A 22,176-nucleotide genomic window follows, 5' to 3' on the forward strand; every position below is an offset into this window, starting at 1 on the left:
AGGCACCACTGTACTACAGAATTCGTTTTTATATGCTTTCTCTGGCTTTTAGTAGTGCAGTAACACGGAAGAGACCTCTAACCCAAGTATCTGGGTGCAAGATAGATGGTCGGTAAATTGTAGAATAAAACATTCTGACACACTGTTATGGGGACAGGGGTTTTTCTCATTTTCTAGCCAGGAAAGCTTAGCACAGGCAGGCAATAGCTTACCCGTGTAATTTGGTTTCATAAATGATCTCTGCAGAAGGACACACTGCTTCGGTATATTCTTGAGTTGCATTAAACATTCTGTACTGCATTTTATGAAATCAAGTGTTTTATTTAGGTAACTTCTAGTGTGCTGAAAAGAGTAAAAACAAAACACCAGTAACCATTAAACTAAAATGTGTACTACCTGATCCTTCAGCATAAGGCATAGCACTTGAAAAGTCTTTTCTCTGTCTCTCTCCAGTTCCTTCAATGACTCATCATAGCACCTGTATTCCATAAGCCTTTCCACATCTGGTATATGTTGAAGGTGACATCTTACAGTGAACTATTTCTGGGAGTAGCTTGTTACAAATTTAATGGAGAAAAATGTAAACCTCTTCCAAACTTCGTTGGGGTGGGGACAAAAAACAAAACATTCTGGCGAAAGCTGAAAATGAAATGACTGTGCAGAGGTATTATTTGTGATGAGAGAATCTCTAGGCTGTGCAAGTCTTCAAGTGCCACCCATTTATGACGTAGCTGTCAGTGCCAGACAAAGAATGCAGTCTCAAACAAAAGAACTGGGGAAAGCACATTCTTCATATCGGAACACGTGACATTAACATATACCAAAATATTAACATGTGCCAGGCAGATTTCCACAACTGTGATTGCTGCAGATGCCAAGGTGTCCTTGCTGGTGAAATAGTCTGGAACCACAGCTGCCCAAGAAACAGAAACAAATAATGACACGCTGGAGCTATAACACTCCTTTGTTTTCTGTCTGTGCAAGACTGATCAAACTACTTAACCTATGTGAACAAAAATAAATACGGTAACTCTGTCATTAAATTTCTTTCACAGGTGATTTTGGAAAAAAACCAAACTGCTGAATTTGACAATGGAATGATGTTCAACCAAATCTGGCAATTTATGGAATATCACATTGTGCTTCCTTGAACTATCTTCCAGCTTTGCAGCAGCAGCAGCCACTCAACTAGCCTGTAACAAACAAAAAATGACATAATATATATTAGATCTTAATACAGTGGTACCTCAGGATGCGAACAGGATCTGTTCCGGAGCCCCGTTCGCATCCTGAAGTGAACGCAACCCCCTGTTTGCACGTGCGTGGGTCATGATTTGCCACTTCTGCGCATGCGCATGATGTCATTTTGAGCGTCTGCGCATGCGCGAGTGGCGAAACCCAGAAGTGACATGTTCCGTTACTTCTCAACCCGTTACGCTCAACCTGAAGCAACTTCAACTCAAGGTATGACTGTATTCTGGTTAGATATTCTAAGGACCGAGTTATATAACCAGCGGGGCTACATAGCTGGACCATACTGCTTAATGTAAGAAGAGATGGATCTGGCCAAAGGCCCATCTAGTCCAGCATCCTATTCTCACACTGTCCAACCAGACACCTATGGGATGTGCAACAGCACCTCCCACTTGAAACCCCCATCTATCATTCAGAAGCAGATGGCCTCCAATACCAGACACAGCACATAATAGTCTTTTCACGCATGAATTTGTCTAAACCCTGTTTAAAGCCATCCAAGGTGATGGGCATCACTTCATCTTATGGTAGTCAATTCCATATCTATATGTGGTGCGAAGAGGTCTGTATTTTAACCCTATGTTTCTGCAGGTGATTAATGGATTTAGTTTGTATGACATTTCCTCCCAATGAGCTGTGCCCAAGGTGGCATATGCTGGATTACAAATTAATCATGCTACCTGATGTTAAAAATCAATAACAAAAATCCATCCCCAACTCTGGGGAGCAAAATAATCCAGGCTCATACAATGCTATGAGCAGAAAGGGTTTTTTTATATATAAAGTGAGCAGGCAGTCTGAACCAGCAAAAGCTGCACCATGTGACATTAGGTTATACAAATTAACTCTCAAGCTAGTATTCCAATTGCCATGCTTTAATTTGATTTATTCTATTTAAATATTTTGGTCAGAACATGAACTATATGTGTATTTACATATAACAGGATGCACAACTGCCACAGTGGCAAAAAATTCCACAGATAAATTAAGTTAATGCTCATGGTCTTGAATGGTGAAAATTCTTAGGCACAACTTGAATTGTAGCACTTCAGAGAAAACACAGAAGCCCTTACAGTAAACGTTTAACGACATCCTATAACCCACCTCCATTTCCTGTCTTTCTAGGAGCGTTTCTGTTCCATTCTGGTCCAACACATGTGCTGTAGTTCCTACTGTGGTGTCCATATTGGCTTGAATGTTCGATTTTTCATTCTCCCACTTTGCAAAGCCTTTATTCTTTCCCAATTTCCCATGGAGTTTGGACTTCATTTTGGGGAAGGTGTGTGGTCCTGAATCTCCCCAACCAGACTCATGCCACAGCGGCTCTGTCTGGGTTGCTTGGCTGGTGGTTACCCGCTGTAGATGGACCGAAATCTTTCGAGAATTGCCGGTGACGAGTGTGATTGCTCTGCTATCTAGATCCTGATTTTGTGGAGTTACACTAGGAAAGTTGAATACTTCACCTTGCACTACAAAGGGGAAGAAAGAAGCAGAGATTAATTTTACTAATAACATTGTCTCCTTCAAACCAATCACCTTTTTCTAGCAGGGGTGGGGAACCCATGGCCTTCCAGCTATTCTCCACCAGTCCCAGCCAGAATGGCAAATGATTCCATGCAGACCACAAGGTTAACATGAGTCAACAGTGTGATGCAGCAGCAAAAAAAACCCCCTCATGCTATTCTAGGATGCATCAACAGAAGTATAGGGTCCTGATCAAGGGCAGTCCTTTAAGAAGGATATTGAACATGTGCAGAAGACGGCAACCAATATTATCAAAGGTCTGGAAAGCAGGCCTTATGAGGAACAGTTGAGGGAGTTAGGTATGTTTAGCATGATAAAGAGGAGACTGAGATATGCTAGCCATCTTAAAATATCTAAAGGGCTGTGACATGGAAGATGCAGCAAGCTTGTTTTCTCCTGCTCCAGGGTATAGTACTTGAACCAAAGCATTCAAGTTACAAGAACAGAGATTCCAACTAAACATTCAGAAGCACTTTCTGATGGTAAGGAGCACTTTCCCTTCCTGTGGTTTCTAGCAACTGATTTTCAGAAGCCCTGCTGCCTCCAACTGTGGAGGCAGAGAACAGTCATCATGGCTAGTAGCCATTGATGGCCCACTCCTCCATGAATTTGTCTAATCCTCTTTTAAAGCCACCCAGTTGGTGGCCATTGCTGCTTCTTGTGGGAGGGAGTTCCACAAATTAGCTTTGTGCTGCCTAAAGAAGTACAGGCTGAGACCATTTTAGGCACGTTCGATATGTGAATGCCTGCACACAAGCGCATCGTACCGAACTCAGAAGTGACCTGACCTGAAAACATCCCCAAATGGGCGGAACAGGGTGTCTGCAGGCTCTCTCAACGGTGTTTCAAATATTCACAATTTCACTTAAATGATTAGGGCAGTGCTGATCATGTGATTTGAGCAAGCTGTGTGGTTTCACAGGCAAAGGTCACTACTCTGGTATGGAGCCTCACATGCAAACACACGGAAGTGAGGTTTTGGGATCAGCTGTGCAAACTGGGCCACATGCATCTCACTGGAGAGGATACTCCATCAATCTCACTTCAGGGCTATTTATTGTGGGAGAGAGGTTATAGAGGATATCCTTGGGAATAAAAGAAGCTCCTTGCTTTATCAAAGCAATGGCTACTGTATTCTTGGAATCTCATGTGATGCACTGTTGCGCAACAAAGGAAACTGTTCAACAACCCATTGTTGTCCTCTCTTACCTGCTGGCAATGATGGGCTATTAGGCAAAGAACCATGACTGCTACCCAGTGACATCCCTCTGGCAAACTTCCTGCAGGCTAGAACTAGCAGATCTCTGCATTGCTTATGACAGTTAGCACCGCAATCTGGAATAAATTGCCAGAGAAAAGAAAAATTGGATCTGGCAAACTACAGTTTCCAAAGAGATGCAAACGACGACAAAAAAATATTCAACTCTGTAAAAGCTTTCAAAGTCTGTCTGAGGAATTTCCACGTAAGTGGCATGATGTGAGTGGAAGCCAAGCATGAAATGTCACACTAGAATAGAATCTAGGGCTGCATACAAATTATTATTTCTGTGAAGCAATGAGAATGCTCTTTATCATTATTAACTATGATCAGCACTGACAGGTACAAACATGACAGACATAAAATGAAGGGGAAACCTTTCCAAAGAGTTTGGAACTTCAGAGGAGAAAAAGCAGCTGATACGCTTCTAATTTGAAACTGGAAGGTTGCAGGCGGAAGAGACCCCCCCCCTTCCTTCACTGTTTCTCCACTCCAAAAGTGGTGTTTCCTAAGAAAACCTATTTGTCAGGCTTTTTGTAACATGCAGTTCCAGTCCTGGAGTTAGTGATTACTTAATAAGGTCACAAAAGGCCAACCCAGAGCATTAGTAACCAAGCGTCCTTCCAATGTGCTAGAATTAGTTGCTTTTCAATGCACACACCATGACGGGAGATGTTAAGCAGGGTACAAGGTCTAAGCACTTTGAAATGCCAGATTTTTCACTGCAGCTTAATTTCATCTGGAACATGCCATTAATTACAAACAAACAGGAGCTGCAACAAAATGTCGCAGTGCATGTTTTATGGTGTGGGCCAGCCGTACATGCCCTTCACAGGTATACACGATTCCACCCCGCACCCCATCCCAATTTTCTGTTTAGGTTTCTTTCTTCCAACTGATATTTATCAGCTTGTGGCTACGGTACATGCTCTGTCCCCACTGGGCTGTTTTAGAGAGGCTTTTCTCCCCAAAGGCATGTTGTTTTTGAAGGCTTATTTTGTACATTTGCAAACTTCACAACTCCCCAAACATGCTTCCCTCTTTCTCAGTGGCCCCATAGCCGAGTGTTAAAATGAACTGAAGAGCTGAAGAACGAAAATAGTTTTTCAGCTTGTGAGTGATTAAGGCTGCAGTGCTATGCCTACCAGAGCCGTCTTTCCTATTGGGCTTACTGCCATGTTGCGCCAGGGCGCTGGCCTCTCAGGGGCGCCCCAGCAAGTGGGGGAGCTGTGCAGCTTCCCCTTTCCCTGCACACCCGCCAGCTGTGCCCTGTTAACCATATGGCTGGCGGGTGTACAGCTTCCTTCCCAAGCCTCCACGGGAGGGGAGCGATCCCTGCAGAGGCTTGGGAAAAGGTCGACAACTCTGGGAAACAGGGGGGTGGGGTGGGGGATCCTGAGGGATCTTTGCACTACGGCGCCGGATATGCTTAAGACGGCCCTGATGTCTACTTACCTTGGAGTAAGCACCACTGACCACAGTGGGACTTAAAAAGGTAAAGGTACCCCTGCCCGTACGGGCCAGTCTTGCCAGACTCTAGGGTTGTGCGCCCATCTCACTTAAGAGGCCGGGAGCCAGCGCTGTCCGCAGACACTTCCGGGTCACGTGGCCAGCGTGACAAAGCTGCATTTGGCGAGCCAGCGCAGCACACGGAACGCCGTTTACCTTCCCGCTGGTAAGCGGTCCCTATTTATCTACTTGCACCCGGGGGTGCTTTCGAACTGCTAGGTTGGCAGGCGCTGGGACCGAGCAACGGGAGCGCACCCCGCCACAGGGATTCAAACCGCCGACCTGACGATCAGCAAGTCCTAGGCGCTGAGGTTTTACCCACAGCGCCACCCGCGTCCCTTACGTCTCTTACTTACGTCTCTGTAAATATGCATGGGACTGCACTGCACCTAACTTTCTACATCAGCCTTTCTCAAACTGTGGGTCCCCAGATGTTGTTGAACTACAACTCCCATCACCCCTAGCTAGCAAGGCCAGAGCTCAGGGATGATGGAAGTTGTAGTCCAACAACATCTGGGGACCCACAGGTTGAGAACCACTGCTCTAGATCCATCTGAGGTCGAAAGTGCATTGTACAGTGGTACCTCGGGTTAAGTACTTATTTCGTTCCAGAGGTCCATTCTTAACCTGAAACTGTTCTTAACCTGAAGCACCACTTTAGCTAATGGGGCCTCCCGCTGCCGCTGTGCCGCCGGAGCACGATTTCTGTTCTCACCCTGAAGCAAAGTTCTTAACCTGAAGCACTATTTCTGGGTTAGCAGAGTCTGTAACCTGAAGCACATGTAACTTGAAGCGTATGTAACCCGAGGTACCACTGTATGTGGCATTGCTCATTTGCCAGCAATTAAGAGATTCATTATATTACAAACTGGAGGGACTATGACTTGCAATTATTTACAGTACCTTTGCATTTGTATCCTTGCTTGATTATACCCCACAGCTGCAATTAAAAGACAAAAGATATAAAAAGGTATAAAAAATAAAGCCGGAAAGAAAACAACCTCATTATGAAGGCAGGAACAAAAGGCTACAAAAGTGCAAACAGGAAATTACTGCTCTCAACACCCTTCCTGTTAGAAAGAGCTCTCCATTCATCTGTGAGGCTCAAGGCAGCATACTGGCCCTCGCCATTTCCAGGACCAACAAGTGAGGCAGCACAGGAGAACTGACTCAACAGATCACCATAAGGACTCTGGGCTGGATACACAATCCTGCACACTCTCACTGTGGTCTGGAAAGTGGTGTACACACGACAGTTGCTGCAATTCATACCTTATAAAATACTGCATTTTGGTGTGGTTTCCCCACCAAACCATTTTCGATTCGAATTGAGAAAAAGAATAACCGAGCTACATTTTTAGCTGTCAACATATAGACACAGTTTATTTCTACATTTTAAATTCATTCAATTTTGGCATACAGTCGAACCTCCGTTTATGTAACCCTTTGGTTACGTAATCTTTGGGATGCACACGCGGCAAACCCCGAAGTATTTTACCGGGTTTCGCCACGCGTGCATGCGCAGAAGCGGTCCTCAGGTTGCGGAAACCTCGGGATCCGACTGGACCTCTGGAATGGATCCCGTCCGCAACCGGAGGTACCACTGTATTGGGATTAAAAAACGTTGAGATTTTTTAAATTTAGTGCAATTTTGTGCACTAAAATTGAGGAACTTCCAGCCCACAGTCCAAATTAGGCTTCACAAGCATCCCAATTTGTCCCATGAGGCCAGTTTCTTCAAACCATACCCACCTGCCCTGCACCTGGCATCTTATGTGATAACAGGTGAGTGGCAGGTAGAGTTGCTACTGCCAATGCATAACTGGGAGCCCTAAAGGGAGCCTTAAAGGGCATTGACAAGGGAGACTTCCTGTCACAACCAATCAGCTGATTGACAGGATCAGCAAGCCACCAGGAATCAGCTGCACTACTGAGTTTCTCATAGGAACTCCATAGTACAGCCGACCCGTGCAGAAAAGCAGGGCTTGAACTGAGTGCCTACCAGCAGACAGGCATTTGATTCAAGCTCACTGGGATCAGCTGTGCCATTTGCAGTTGACCCATGCAGAAAAGTGGAGCTTGAACTGAGTGCCCTATTAGCTGATGGGTGCTCAGTTCACGCCCTGCTATGATGCAGGAGCCAACTGCAAACAGACCCGGTCAACTGATTGGTACCTCAAAGCACCAGGGGACTTGAAAGCACCTTATCACCTGATGTCACTGTAAGGTCAGGTAAGTAGCAGGTGGGTGGTTCTGCCCACCTGACAATTTTGACCCATTTCATACAATGGCCAGATTTGATTCCCCACCTCTGCTATCCACATTTGCCTGGGGACCGGGTTCCATGAGCTCGGTGGGACTTATTTCTGAGTAGGCATGTATGAGACAAGCAGAGGAAGCGCTGTGCTGTAGGTCAGAGTGCAAAAATGCATGCAAAGTGCCCCAAGTCCAATCCCTGATATCTCCAGGGAGAACCTGGAAATATTCCTGTCTGAAGCCCTGAGCTAGATAGGCTCATGTTCTGACTCAGCGGAAGGTAGTTTCCTATGTTCCTAGGACTGCACTCTAGGGCTCAATTTCAGACTCCAGTGCCTTCAGTTACAGTCATCCTCGCTTTTGATACCATTCTCATATGGTCTATTTAGACGCGCCTACAAAACAGTGTGCGCGGTTGATATTTTTACATTTATTCAAGCCTTTGAAACAGAGTAGGATAAAAAGTGTATTATAAAAAATGAAGAAACAAACACACCTTAGCCCACAAGTACATTAGAACTGCACTAATCCATACTTACAAATCCAGCACAATGCTCACAGAACGTTGGCTTAAGATAGGTCATCTCCTGAAAGTTATGTATAAAACCTGGTCCCATTTTACACTGCAGCTGTGATTTGGCCCTTAGAAAATAAGCCATCATTTCTCCTTTGCTGATAAGGCCATCCCTGTTTCAAAAGAAAAAAAAGGGGGGGGGGGAGGTGGAGAGATCTCTTAGTTCTAAACCACAGATCGGGTTGACTCAAACTCCCATTATCCTGACTACTGGCCAGGTTGGCTAGGGCTTATGGGAGTTGGAGTCCAACGACGTCTGGAGGGGACCTCATTGGCAGCCCCTGCAACAGATAAACAGAGCACCCTGTCCCTTCTCCACGGGCATAGTCTCTCTTGTTTTAGAAAACGTTGATACTGAACAACAGAACTTTTCACCTGCAATCCTCATAGCCACTGACCAATGAATGATCAGTTCCATGTAACTTATGTATGATGCAGAGTTTCATGAAATAATCAGTGGGTTATATACAATGCTGCGCAAATAGACTTTTATGAGCACAATGGGACTTTCTCTTCCCTCCTGCAGTCCCTTAATCTACTCCACAGTGTTCCCAAATTCTTGCCAGCGGTGAAAAAGGAAGGGAAAGTCCACCTGTATGAGTGGAAATCTGTTCCACTTGGAATGGTAGGGTAGGATACAACCCAGGTTTAATAACAGACATTCTGCGAGTATCTTTATAGTATTGCTCATCCTTTTTCCTTTCTATTTATGATAAATTCTACTTATGTGGCCACAATCCCTTAAGCACTTCTGATTCACCTATGTGCATCAGAACCTGAGTTTGGACCCTGAACTAAACAGCTTACACTGTGTGGTCACTCTCGCATGTAAAATGGGAATATTAATCACTCGTTCCATGGGCTGTTTAGATCATGAGTGAGAGAAGGAAAGGCCAACACCCACCTGGTCATTCTGGATACGGCTGGGTATAAATTAAAACAAATTTAAGTAATTTCTGTTTGTTTCTTGACACTTCTAAATTAAGGCTTCAATTCTATGCACACTTATTTGATAGTAATCTCCACTGAACACAGTAGGGAGATACCTCTGAGTAAACTTGCAGAAGGTTGCACTGCAAAACCATAACAGGAGCAAGACCACTTACTGATCTTTGTCTAATACGCAGAACGAATCCAGGAAAGGGAAATTAGCTGCAATGCTTTCAAAGTCTTCTTGAGAGATGTAGCCATCATGGTCGTGGTCATAGTTCCTAAAAACAGACTGAAAAATGCAAGAAAATTATACAGTGGAAAGTAAAGAGCAATAGATTATGACAACATAATTTCCCTTAAAATCAAAGCCAAGCATAATGATAGCAACCATTAAATGAAGAACATTACTGAAGGTCAGGTACTATATGCCCAATATCTTAAAGCAAAAACCAGCTTCTAACAGCTAATTCATATCAAGAACTGATATGTCTGTATCATACTGAAAGATGATTCAACTAACCACTAAATGAAAGCACACCTCCCCCTTCCCCAACATATACTCTCCTGTGCACTTCATTCATCAATCTAAGGTCCTACTCTGGGTGTCCTTGCTGACTTGAACTGAGCAGGAGTCTACCAGGAGCAGGGCCTTATCAGAGGTGACACCAACAATGTGATATTCTGTGCAATCGAGGATGAAAGAGAAACCTTCACATTTACTCAGAGGTAATTTGGACCTGATCCCTGGATCCTATTGATACGGACTCTGTAGATCAGCTGCGGAGTAAGTGAACTTCCGCTTAAAGGCCCACCAACAGAAAGGTAAATACATTTATATGTTCATTATGGATTTTAAATACTGTGCTTTCCAACCCCGCAGGCTGATCGAGGGTTGTTAATGGTGGGGGTTTGTAATAAAGGAGCTGCAGTTCATACATGCTGCCAGGGATACTGTTAGATCCTTAAAGAATTTGGAGCCCAGATCCAGATTTGCAGAAAAAATTGCACATGCCAATTTACAGTGGTACCTTGGGTTACATACGCTTCAGGTTACACACTCCGCTAACCCAGAAATAGTACCTTGGGTTAAGAACTTTGCTTCAGGATGAGAACAGAAATTGCGCAGCAGCGGCGCGGCAGCAGCAGGAGGCCCCATTAGCTAAAGTGGTGCTTCAGGTAAAGGACAGTTTCAGGTTAAGAACAGACCTCTGGAACAAATTAAGTACGTAACCAGAGGTACCACTGTATATGTATAGATGCTTCTAGGCAAATTAAGATGTCAGGGCTGGGATCTCACCTAGAGCACCAAGCCACCCTATAAGGTAGGGAGCCTGTGGTCCTCTGGTAGGTGTTGGATCCAATTCCCAGCAGCCCCAGAAAGCATGACCAAGGCTAGCGATGATGGGAGTTGTAGTTTAACTACATCGGAAGGACCACAGGTTCATCACCCCTGCGAGAAGTAAAAACAAAAACAAAGAAACTTAAGCTTCTAGGTTTGGGGAAAGGGGAGGAAATCTGGATCTCAGCACAGAAGTCCTGGAACTCCTTCCTGCCGACAATGCTTCTGGCCAGCTGCCTAGAAGTTTAACCAGAGGGCACCTTGGCACCTCAGTGCAGATGGAATTGCCACCTGAAATTGACTCCTCTTTGACAATGTTTGTAGCCAATTAGACCTATTGGACCCTGTAGAGTGATAATTATAGGGTGCATTAGTCCTCACTTCCACAGTGTGCTTTAGGCATGATTTCCCACATGAATTTAGATTCTGTCTAAAAAGAACTTTATGTTTATCATGTGCACACCATCACATGTGATGAACATGCACACACATCTGTTTGTCACGAGTGCATATGATGGGAAGATATAATTGTATAGTGGCAGCATCTATAGGCTGAAGGCATATGATGCAGTTCTGGGTCAGTATATGCCAGTATATGGGGTGCAGTATATGTCACACCACATACACTGCCTGCGAAAGCAATATACATTGCCTCTGAGGAGTAGATACCACATGTGCTGAAGTGAACCTATGCGCAACAGCACATGCCCGTGGTTTCTATATGGCTTTCTACCTATGTAGCATATTCTTGCTTGTGAAGCAGCCCTAAGAACATGCACATCCCATGACCGATTTGCCAGTCATAGCTCATACCACTGGAATTGATTGATTTTCAAATATAATAACAGGAAATAAGTTTTTCAACTTGTAAAACTGTGCTTTATGTTTTAAGCCTGCACCAGCACATTCACATACTATGCATGTTGAGGGACTGCATCCCTAATCCTTCACTGACGCCAGGAGCGGGGAACCTTTGGCCCTCTAGGTGCTGCTCAACTACAACTCTCATCAGCCCTGATAAGCCTCGCCAGGGATGACAGGAGTTGTAGTTCAGCAACATCTAGCAGGCCAAAGGTTTCCCGCACCTGCCTGACACCCATGTATACCTTGAGCAGCCACACAAGTCATTCTGAGCACTCTCTCAAATACTTACATCAACTAGCTTTTGGATGTGTTTGTTAATAAGGTTCGGGTCAGGTTTCGGTATGACTCCGGACGCCCATTCAAGTGGCACCACTGTCTTGTTAGGGGTTGTTGGAGAGGTAGGCTGCTAACGAATAAAATAAAAAAGCATTTTTAGGACTCACTGTGAATGAAGTTGTGGATGACTTCTGTTAAGTTGTGGGTGAACATATTAGACGACACAGCGATTCTTCAAACAGCTCTTGTTTATTCACAGGCCAGAACAGAACTGAACTGAAGGGTTCAGCCAGCCTGCTTATATAGAGCTCCACTAGAACGCAACAGTAACCATTTTCTGTAACTATCCAATCACTGAACGTCACTTTCAATCCCTTATTTGCATATGTGGACCTGAGTGAAAACTATCTACAGTATCCCCCTGCTGGCCCAGGGTGAGAACTTCAGCACATAACTTCTTAAAGGATGCGCAGCTTGCTGCAGAGCGAGTCCAAAGTTGTGTTTCAACTTTCACATGAGATATAGGCTATAAGTCATTACCCCTTATAGTAGTGCAATACTTAAGTTCTAGTCTAAGAAATAGATCACAAGTGAAGATAACGTTGCACCAGAAGGAATGGCTGCAGTGAAGATACAACATCACACTAATATGATGGTTCCATCGGCACAAGTGTTTCTGCTTGCCTGACAGAATGATCTCCACTCCCCCACCCCAAGTGCTCTCCTGGGTCCCCCCTCCAACTGGCAATGGGGGGAGGAGAGGTGGGAAAGCCTCTGCTGCACTACAGAAACCGCTTGGTTGAATCCCGCCCTGTGTCTGTTTGTTTTTTAACAATGTGACTCTGTTTCCTTCTCTCTCCGATTCCTTTGCATATTACTACAATGGAAGAATGAAACGGCAACAAGGCAGTGACCTTCAACAATGCCATCACTGTCCCGGGTGCCTGGTAATCAATGAATAATCAGTGACATTCTACTCTAGAGTGTTGGGCACAGGTGAATATGCAATAAATAAACAAAAAGTATCAACAATCAAAAACGGCAAAACTTCTGAAGCAGGAAGCACATTTCGTTTTTCAATTGCATATGCAGCAATGCAATTTACTTCCAACATTTCCCCTTCCCCAATTTCTCAAACAAAAATAAGGTAAGGATCTGGACCATTTTGCATTCCCTCCCATCCTGCTGTGAATATTAATAAGGGGGGCGGGGAGTAGTGCTGGATCTTCCTGACAGATAAGCATTTCTTAAATAAATAAGAAAATAAATATTACTAAAAAAAACCCAAGTATATTACAAAGTTATAACACTCCTAAACCATAAAAAGTTACATACTGATTTTGAAGTCCTTGGCTCGAGCACCAGTGAGAGCTTATAAATATCATCTTCTGTGTGGTAGAGATCCAGGGAAAGCTAAGAGTCAAACCAAAATAATAATAATAATAAAGCATTATTTTAATTACTGGGGCAGAACTAAAGAAGTGTAACAAAATAAGAGAAACATAACTCCAACGGCTTCAGAAGATTACAATTTTTCAACAGACACAGTTGTGGGGGGGAGGGTCTGGGCAGGGGCATAGGAAACCTCTTCGGCACCCGGGGCGGGGTGCCAAGGGCCGGGGGGAACCACCCACAGGGGTGGGGCTAATGACCCAGCTGCGCGCGCGCGCCCTCGGCCCCCCTACAGCCGGGGGAGAGGCAGCAGGCAGACAGCACGGAGCCTGCGGATGCCCGAGACGTATGGCTCAGGCGTGCTGCAGGACCCACAGTGAGTGCTGCCCACCATTTTGTCACCCCCCCTCAGGGTGACACTTGGGGTGGACTGCAACCCCCGCACCCCCATTCCTATGCCCCTGGGTCAGGGGTGCATGATCCTTTCCCCACCCATGATTTTTCTGCTGCAAGGCCTCTGTGCAGTTCCAGATAGTGTATGTCTGCAACTGTAAACATGAGAAGAAACGGAGGCTGTTTTGTACAGAAACTGCACTGAATGTCACAGTTTTTGGTGGAGCTAGCACCAAGGTTGCCATCTCCTGAACACAGTCCAAGTCGGGCTACTTTTCTTCCTGCTTGCTTTTTGCCCCAGCGCAAAACCTTACATTTGCAAACAAATCTCAGTACTCATAAACAGTGCTTTTTTTCTTTATTTTTTTTAAGGGGTACTCTCATTTTCCCACTCATAATGAAATACTGCCCCTCAATGAGGCCAAACTTAATTCACAAAAAGTTTAGGGGTATGCATACCCCTGCGTTCCCCCAGAAAAAAGCACTGTTCATAAACATAAATCACGACACAGAACAGAAATTGACCCACACATCTGCTTCAGCATCAGGTAATATTCAAAGCATAAAATCACGACGATCATATTGAAAGGAGGGTGGTGATCTGCTATCTTTGACAGTTGTGTAGCAGAAGGAATTTTGGTGGGACAGATTGACAAGGGGTGCAAAGGGCTGCACCTGCAGAAATTCCCCTTTCCACACAACTGTTAAAAGTCAGAAGATTTGGGTCTCCCTTTCACTGACCACAGGGTCATTCCCCAAAATGCATTGTGCAATAAGAACACGAGAGCTGCGTAGGCTGGATCACAACATGGCACTGCCTTTGGGTCTGATCCAGAAGCTCCAGCTAATGCAGAATGCTGCAGCTAGACTAGTGATGGGGAAAGACTAACAGCAACACATGACACCCACCTGCTACTAGGTCAGGTTCAAGGTTCTTGTACAGAGCCCTGAATAACTTAGGTCAAGACACCCCAAAGACTGCCTTACTCTGTACACTCCAAGTCAATCACTGAGATCATCTGGGGGAACACTTATAGTAGTCCACCATGGACCAGATGCATGACTTACATCAATGAGAACTTGAAGTTATGCTTTCAGTTCTGTGGTCCCAACTCTGTCTAACCCCTTTTCCTGAGTTCCAGATGCCTGGTTAACATTGTTTTATTTCAGGAGGACTTTGCATCATGAATGCTTTTCTGATGTTTTAAAATGTTCTATGTTCTTTGTTTAAACCCCTGAAGTATTAAATTTTTGAGGTTTTCATTTATATTTTTATCATTGTCTTTTCTGCCCTCAGCTGAGTATCTTGGATCAGTCCTAAAGCTGATCATGTGACTCCCAGGGCTATTGCTGTGCTGCATAAATTGCATTCCCCCCTCTTTTGCTCACCTTGGTTTTTCTTCACATTAGGTAAAAATAAATAATTGAGCCAATCTTCAAAGCTGCCCCTGTTGGAAAAGGAGAGGGAGGCTGGCTTTCCAGCTTCCAGAGCAGCCTCTCTGAGCACTGTTCTAGCAAGGCTTCCACACAAAAAGGTACCACTAATCAGAAAATTGAAAGGAAGAAGGGACTGGTCACTGCATTTTGCAATAGGGAAGCTGAACACACGAGCCTCTTGACCCTGAGGAACAGTATGGCCTGAGTACTACATGATTTTGTGGGTCTCGTATTTCCACCTAGAGTCATTCTGTGGAGAAGTGTGTCCCTTTTCTAGTTGATGGGAATCTATGTGCCTCACTCTCATACGGAGCAGCAGCACCTCCAACATGCCCTGCTTTGTCCTTTCTACAGATTTTATAACCAGGGATAGCCATGTACCACTAATTTTCTTTGTTCTCCTAAGACCTATTTCTCATTATCTTACAGTACTGTGAGTCCATCTGAAACCCAGAGCTTTGAGTTTAATCTTGTTAACCTCTTCCCTTCCCCTTTTTAAATTTGATGTTTTCAAATTTTATATTTAAAAGCGACTTCTCTGAGTTAGTTTCAGTCTGATTAAAAAGAACATATTCACCACAGTTTTCACAGACTGTAAAAACATCTGGGGCTTTCCAGATATTTGCATAGTTTCAGAGTTGGTACAGACCACAGCATACAAACCTATTGTTCTGTGCTTCAGTGTACCTCCACTTTCCACAATAATTATAACTGTTAATTCATTTATTGGTTGTATAGTGCACAGCCTAAGCAAAACAACATGGAGCCCTGCCTCAAACTGCTTTCAATCAGACGTTTGACAGCTGCGATGGAACAAGTGAGGGGAAGGGTAGAAAGTGCAAGGAGAACAAGAGATGAATGTGAGAAAGAAAACACATTTACATCCTTTGTTTCTGATTTAGGGCCAAAGGACAACAGCCTTAAAGTCACTTATTCTAAATAATACTGTTCTGAGTTTGGGGTGGGGAGTAGGCAGCAAGCCAAGACCCTTCTAAATTCTGGATACGGCAAGTGTTAAAATCTAAGCAAGGATTTGAATTCCTGGAATAGCCAGGCTAGCTTCCTGGTATGCTAATGGGCCTCGAAATATGAGTCACAAAGGTAGAAAAGGGAAATATGCTAATCCAAAAGTCCCAAGTCACATCCATTTCAGGGTGCTTCCATTTCAAAGGTGGTTGAATAAAGACCCCACTGCACAACCCTTATTCCCTGAAGTGTTTCTTTGAATCCCAGGCTATGTCTTTAAACTCTAAGTTTTGAAGTAGCTCGTGTTGATCCGAACCCACAGCCCCACTAGACACAGGGATGGAGGCCTGAATGTTGTACCAGCTGCAGTGGACATTAATTCTGCAATGCCACCTCAATGCTAAAACTGATTAGTTTTGATTATAGGAAAGAAGGCAGCAGTTTTGTAATTTAAAAGAATGGCCTTGAGTGTCTTAAAATATTATTATTTGTTAATTATTAATTATTAATTATTAATTATTAATTATTAATTATTAATTATTAATTATTAATTATTAATTATTATTATTATTATTATTATTATTATTATTATTATTATTATTGCAGTCCTGAAAATGTAAACAATAACTGCAACAAATTATCAGGGCAAGAGTCCTCCAGGGAAGCTTCTCTGTATTTTGCTACAGGAGACAGGAGGTTCGCTCTCACTAATGCTTTAGCAAAGCTGAAAGAAGCCCATTTTGCACTTCAGCTCCTTATACAGATTGAATTATATAAAATTCAGCAAAGCGCACATCAACACCAACAGCTGCTGCCAATGTTCAGACTGCTGCAGTGACGTGAACTGCATGCAATCTTCCTGCAGCCCACTTTCCCCTTCAGTCATCTTGTTATTTTGCTGCAGCCATATCTATCAGGATGGAAAAAGTTTCAATGCATTTATCTGAGCAACGAATAGAGAGAATGGAAGAATACCAAATATCCAGATATAAAACTGGACCAAGGACCCCAGTGGAAACAAGAGTGTAAAATACAGCGCTCCTCATAATCTGAATTGACCCCATTTGGGCAAGCTGCAGAAGGCTGCTTCTGAACTGTTATTTATAATGTACTACAGTGTGAGAGTCCTGCCAACCTAGCAGTTTGAAAGCACATCAAAGTGCAAGTAGATAAATAGGTACCGTTCCGGCAGGAAGGTAAACGGCGTTTCCATGCACTGCTCTGGTTCGCCAGAAGCGTCTTAGTCATGCTGGCCACATGACCCGGAAGCTGTACGCTGGCTCCCTCGGCAAATAAACCAAGATGAGCGCCACAACCTCAGAGTCGGCCACGACTGGACCTAACGGTCAGGGGTCCCTTTACCCTTTACCTTACAGTGTGAGAGCAGAGGTGGAAATGTTACAAAGATGATAATCTGTTCCTTTGCTGGCTGAACAGATGCTGAACATAAAATATTTATTTTTTAATATGGAAAGTGTTTTCTTGGCTTCCAGCTACAACAGCCACATGGACACCCTCCCTATTAAAGCTGGATCTCTCTGGCTACCCAACTATGAGAACCAACTGCATGGGGTGGATATCACAATTATATCTTCATGCTTATGAATCTTTCTGGTCAGCCATTGCTGGAGAAAGAATGCTGAGAATGTGAATGTCACAGGACAAGTTGGAGAGAGAACATGATGCTAGGTGGCCAGACCCTTTAAAGGGCCATGTGAGCTTTTGAGATCCCACAAGATCCCAGGGAGGATCAGACCCTCTCCTGGCCATGGAGGCTGCCTTGCTGCCCTGCAAATCAGCATTGGCATGGAGATGTGCCAAACCGTGAGTTGTATTAAAGGAGCTTCAGCTAACATTGTGGTTCAGAAGGGAAAATGCGTGCCCGCAAAAATAATTGTAAGTGAAAGAAAACAGAGTACACACAAATTTGTTTATTGTTCTGTTATGTAGCTTTCAGTATTCATTCCCTGCCCCACCGCTGTGACACACAAATTAAGACTTTAAAAAAAGGCTGAAAGAATTTTTATAAGCAGGCTATGCAGCAGTGCTAATACTTGTGTGCATGTGTGTGGAGGGGCATATTGCAGGGATGCCAACTTGAATAAAATACTGAGGGGCAGTTAAGCTTTGGCTTAGTGCATTGCCCAAACCCAGGCTTGTGGTTCAAGTTCTCTCCTTACTAACCATGAACTGGAAGCCATACTTTGGTTTACCATTTACAGATGGGTAGCCGTGTTGGTCTGCCATAGTCAAAACAAAAAAAATTCCTTCCAGTAGCACCTTAAAGACCAACTAAGTTAGTTCTTGGTATGAGCTTTCGTGTGCATGCACACTTCTTCAGATACACATGGTTTACCATGTTGTACGAACCAGGCCAATATCAGTGCACATTCAGCAGAGGGTGTGAATTTATTTTATCATACGGCAAGGATAAATTATTTGTGCAAATTGTTCGTCAAAGTTGTGAAATGAATAATCTACAACGTAAAATGAAGTATTTGAAGAAATGAAGTAAGGCTCCTTGCGGGTTAATTCCTTTGGGTTTCCCCCCAGAAAATGTGCAATCTGTTCTATTAGCAAGTCTACCAAATTCACCCCTGCCTTTTTACATCTCCTCCTTGCCCTCAAAGGAGACAGTGATGGAAGGAAAAGGAATGTTTTCAAATTCAAACTTAACAGAACTTACTGTTAGCAGGTTAATTAAATCCATGTTTGGCTCAAGGTGGTGAGAAGCAGTCTGCAGGGAAACCAGCTCACTCAAGGTGACTGAAAGCTGCTGCATTTTAACTATGTTGACTTTGTTCTCATTGATCCAGTCTGGAAACACGACATGAACGGCTATCAGGTCCTTCAGGTGGACTCCTAAGATTGGGATTTTGAAGCCAACACAATCAGCAAAAGCTTTGCGGTAGCTGCAGTAGTTTCCATTGGAAGAGACTAGCTCGGTCATTTCGTTCCAGTCCTGTAAACAAGGTATAGAAGAAGCAAAACTGCGCAAAAGCATCCTTAACATTGCTTTGATTTATCTTAAAGAGGCAGCGCTTAGGGAAATCATACTGGGAGGACTGGAAACCTTTTCTTGGGGGGGGAATGGTGGTGAGGGGCATGATCCAATAACAGAAGCAACTCATACAATTTCTTCCAGCACATTTTTGATGAAAGATCATAGCTCAGAAGGAGTTCACATAGTTTGCATGCAGGAAGTCCAAGTTCAATCACCAGAACCTCCAGTTAAAAAAGAGATAGTGGAGTGGGAAAGAATTCTGTCCAAGATGTTGGTGAGATGCTGCTAACAAACAGACTGGGCTAGATGGGCCAATGGCCTGACTCAGTATGTCTCACCTTCACTTGCTCTCAGTCTCCCTTACTCCAGTAAGAAAGGACATCTTTTTGAAAGATTACATTTGAGTTTGCTCATGTTCCTCTATATAATATTTACACAGACGTTGAGTCCATTACAAGAGAGGTGCTCTCATACCTTTGAAACTTCTGAGGAAAGGTGAGAATGAGTTTCTTTGAGACGTGAAATAGAGCTATGGCTTAGTCCTCCTACAACAGCCATCAGGGTATTGAAATTTTGAAGATGAAGAAGTTTCTGTAGAGAAATTAGACACATTGCTTACTTGCTGATAAAAATGTTACCTGTTTCATTGTTCTAACAAGCCAAATGTACGGCTCTATCTGCAATCATGCACACACTTACTAGATAATCCAATTGATAATAACAAGCAAAGGTCCTGCCAACCTAGCAGTTCGAAAGCATGCCAGTGCAAGTAAATAAATAGGTACTGTTGCAGCAGGAAGGTAAACGGCACTTCTGTGTGCTCTGGCACTCATCACAGTCTTCCGTGCGCCAGTAGCGGTTAAGTCATGCTGGCCACATGACCCAGAAAACTGTCTGTGGACAAACGCCGGCTCCCTCGGCCTGAAAGCGAGATGAGCAGCACAACCTCATAGTCACCTTTGACTGGACTTAACCATCCAGGGGTCCTTTACCTTTTACCTTATAGTTATTTGTTCCAATGTGCAAGACCTAGAATAATAGCTGTTGACTGTTGACTGTTGGCATGGTGCCTGATGAGAACTATGTTAAAAATGAAAGGCAAAAAATGGTTTGCCAAACTGAATTTATTTTCTCTCTCTTCAAACTATCCTAGTAGATATTACTAAATGAACTTTACTGGGACGTCCCCAAACCCACCTAAATGTGTAAATGATGAATTCTTAGCTGTAATAATATTACCAAAATCCTCTAATCTTGAATCAAATATTTTAGAAGTTCCTATCAAGAAGCAAACAAAACTAATATAAACCTTATGAACAATAAATCACCCATGATAGTAGGATTCACCACTGTATTTTATAAGAAACTTGAAGAATGCATCGTTCAACAATTAATATGTATAATAATGACATAGCTACAATTAAGTTGTTACAAAAGGCATGAGCAGAAGCTAAAATGGTAATTATAGCCAATTCAGGTACAGATCTCTTACTCAAAGCATCCAAAACTGGACAGCTATCATAGCAGAAAGGCTCAACAATTTGATAATAATCAAATACAGGAAGCACTTATTTTCTCTATGCAGAGAAAACATTTGATTGGTTAGAGTGGAAGTTTGTGCACTGGAAAATTTTAATGCAGGAGCACAATATCTTTGATATACAACAAATCTACAGCAAGAATTTACACCAGCAAATCCCTTTCACAGTCAATAATTTACAGAGGTACAAGAAAGGATGTCCTTTGCCACCAGCACTGTTTGTTGCCTTCCCCACCCCTTCCCAACTAGCCACTTATATTAGGAACAATATCAAGATACCTGGAGTAAGACTGGGATAAACAGAATGTAAACATTATCCTTACTATGAACGCTAGTATCTGGGCTTCCTACATACCCTCTTATTTTGGACCTCCATACCACAGTATTTCATTCCAAGGTCATTATTACCTGTGCAACATTGATGAATTTTGTGATTACTTCTGCCCTTTGCTGAGGGGTTGGTTTGCTAAGGACCATCAACTGGACCCACTTGGAGATGCCATTAAATAAAGCGATTGATCTTTCCAGAGTTGGATTGTTCTCCAGGCAACCATGGATCACATAGCTCTGATAATCTGTAAACTAGACAAATTCATTGTTATATGGCTTTTCTAAACCACAAAAAGGACATATACTGCAGTAGACCAACATTCCCTGATAAGACCTATAACTTAGGAAATCTGACCTTTAAAAAAAGAACTCCTCAGTGTGCATAATTTAATTATTGTTTGATGAACACTGCACATCCTTGAAGGACAGGGAGAACTACTAGCTTTTATTTCTGTTTGGATGAGGAAACACAGTGGAGCCTTGTGGTATCTTTGCAATATTTCTTTTCAAAAATGTAACCTGAGCATAAGCAGAAGTCCTTGCGCAGGGCTTGCACTTATGGACTCATTAGCTGAATCCCACCCACAGATCTGAAGCTTGCCAGCAGCAAGCAGCACAAACACCTTGATCCAAGACATTAGATCCTCATGGAACTTCCCCATTAGTTTACAAAGGATGCCAACAAAACCACCAATGAAATACAGAAAACTTCTGTGGACACAAAGGTACCTGATGATTTGATGGTGGTTCTGAGCAGTTCCCTTGTAAAAACTATGCGGATCTTTAAGGATCTGTGTTTTGGATCCATTTTTTTTAAAATCACAGTAGTGCTGGAAAGCATCTGATCCATTATTTTTATGGCTCAGTTAATGGGACACATGTGACCTGTGATTTGTAGGTGATTTGGAGGGGGAAACTCATTAAAAAATAAGCAATTTCAACAGGATCTATTTTACTGGATCCAGTTTGTGCGTTTGCATATGCACACCTCTCTCATAGACACAATATCCCCCAACTCCTGTAGCACCCCCATTTCTGGCAGCCCTCCCACAATCATTCTGTTTCCCCTCCCCATGTCCCCTACATCACTCTCCTTTCCATCTTACACTTTCAGTCATTCCCGTTTCTGTTCAGCGCATCAGGTGCCAAACTAAACCTTGAAAAGTGCATCAAGCCGAAAGAAGAAGTAGAAAAGAGCACTGCTGTTCTTGCTTCCTCTTTCCCCTTTAGGTGCTTTTCAAGGTGAGGGTAGTGGTAAGATGACCACTCTTTCCACATCACGATGAAGGGAGAAGTAAGCATGGGGGCAGGGAAGGTGTCAAGGTTT

At 43.4% G+C, this 22,176-nt stretch overlaps 1 protein-coding gene across 5 annotated transcripts in view; it reads right to left on the reverse strand.

The window, feature by feature from the left end:
• Positions 1–300: 300 nt before the first annotated feature.
• Positions 301–22,176, reverse strand: part of RASGRP3 (RAS guanyl releasing protein 3) — a 36,170-nt gene continuing 14,294 nt past the window's right edge. For 3 of the 5 annotated variants that reach the window (XM_028724290.2, XM_028724293.2, XM_077925687.1), the window contains 11 exons: positions 20,928–21,101; positions 19,454–19,570; positions 18,662–18,937; positions 13,123–13,200; positions 11,801–11,917; positions 9,482–9,597; positions 8,341–8,488; positions 6,449–6,485; positions 3,988–4,113; positions 2,359–2,723; positions 301–1,193 (listed from right to left, as the gene is read on the reverse strand). In XM_028724290.2, the coding sequence (XP_028580123.2) occupies positions 1,185–1,193; positions 2,359–2,723; positions 3,988–4,113; positions 6,449–6,485; positions 8,341–8,488; positions 9,482–9,597; positions 11,801–11,917; positions 13,123–13,200; positions 18,662–18,937; positions 19,454–19,570; positions 20,928–21,101 (1,563 nt within the window). In that variant the 3' untranslated portion in view covers positions 301–1,184. The remainder of the gene's footprint in view (positions 1,194–2,358; positions 2,724–3,987; positions 4,114–6,448; positions 6,486–8,340; positions 8,489–9,481; positions 9,598–11,800; positions 11,918–13,122; positions 13,201–18,661; positions 18,938–19,453; positions 19,571–20,927; positions 21,102–22,176) is intronic. The other 2 variants (XM_028724291.2, XM_077925688.1) reach the window with 2 other exon arrangements.

The sequence above is a fragment of the Podarcis muralis genome, chromosome 3 (genome assembly GCF_964188315.1).
Source record: "Podarcis muralis chromosome 3, rPodMur119.hap1.1, whole genome shotgun sequence".
NCBI classification, from domain to species: domain Eukaryota; kingdom Metazoa; phylum Chordata; class Lepidosauria; order Squamata; family Lacertidae; genus Podarcis; species Podarcis muralis.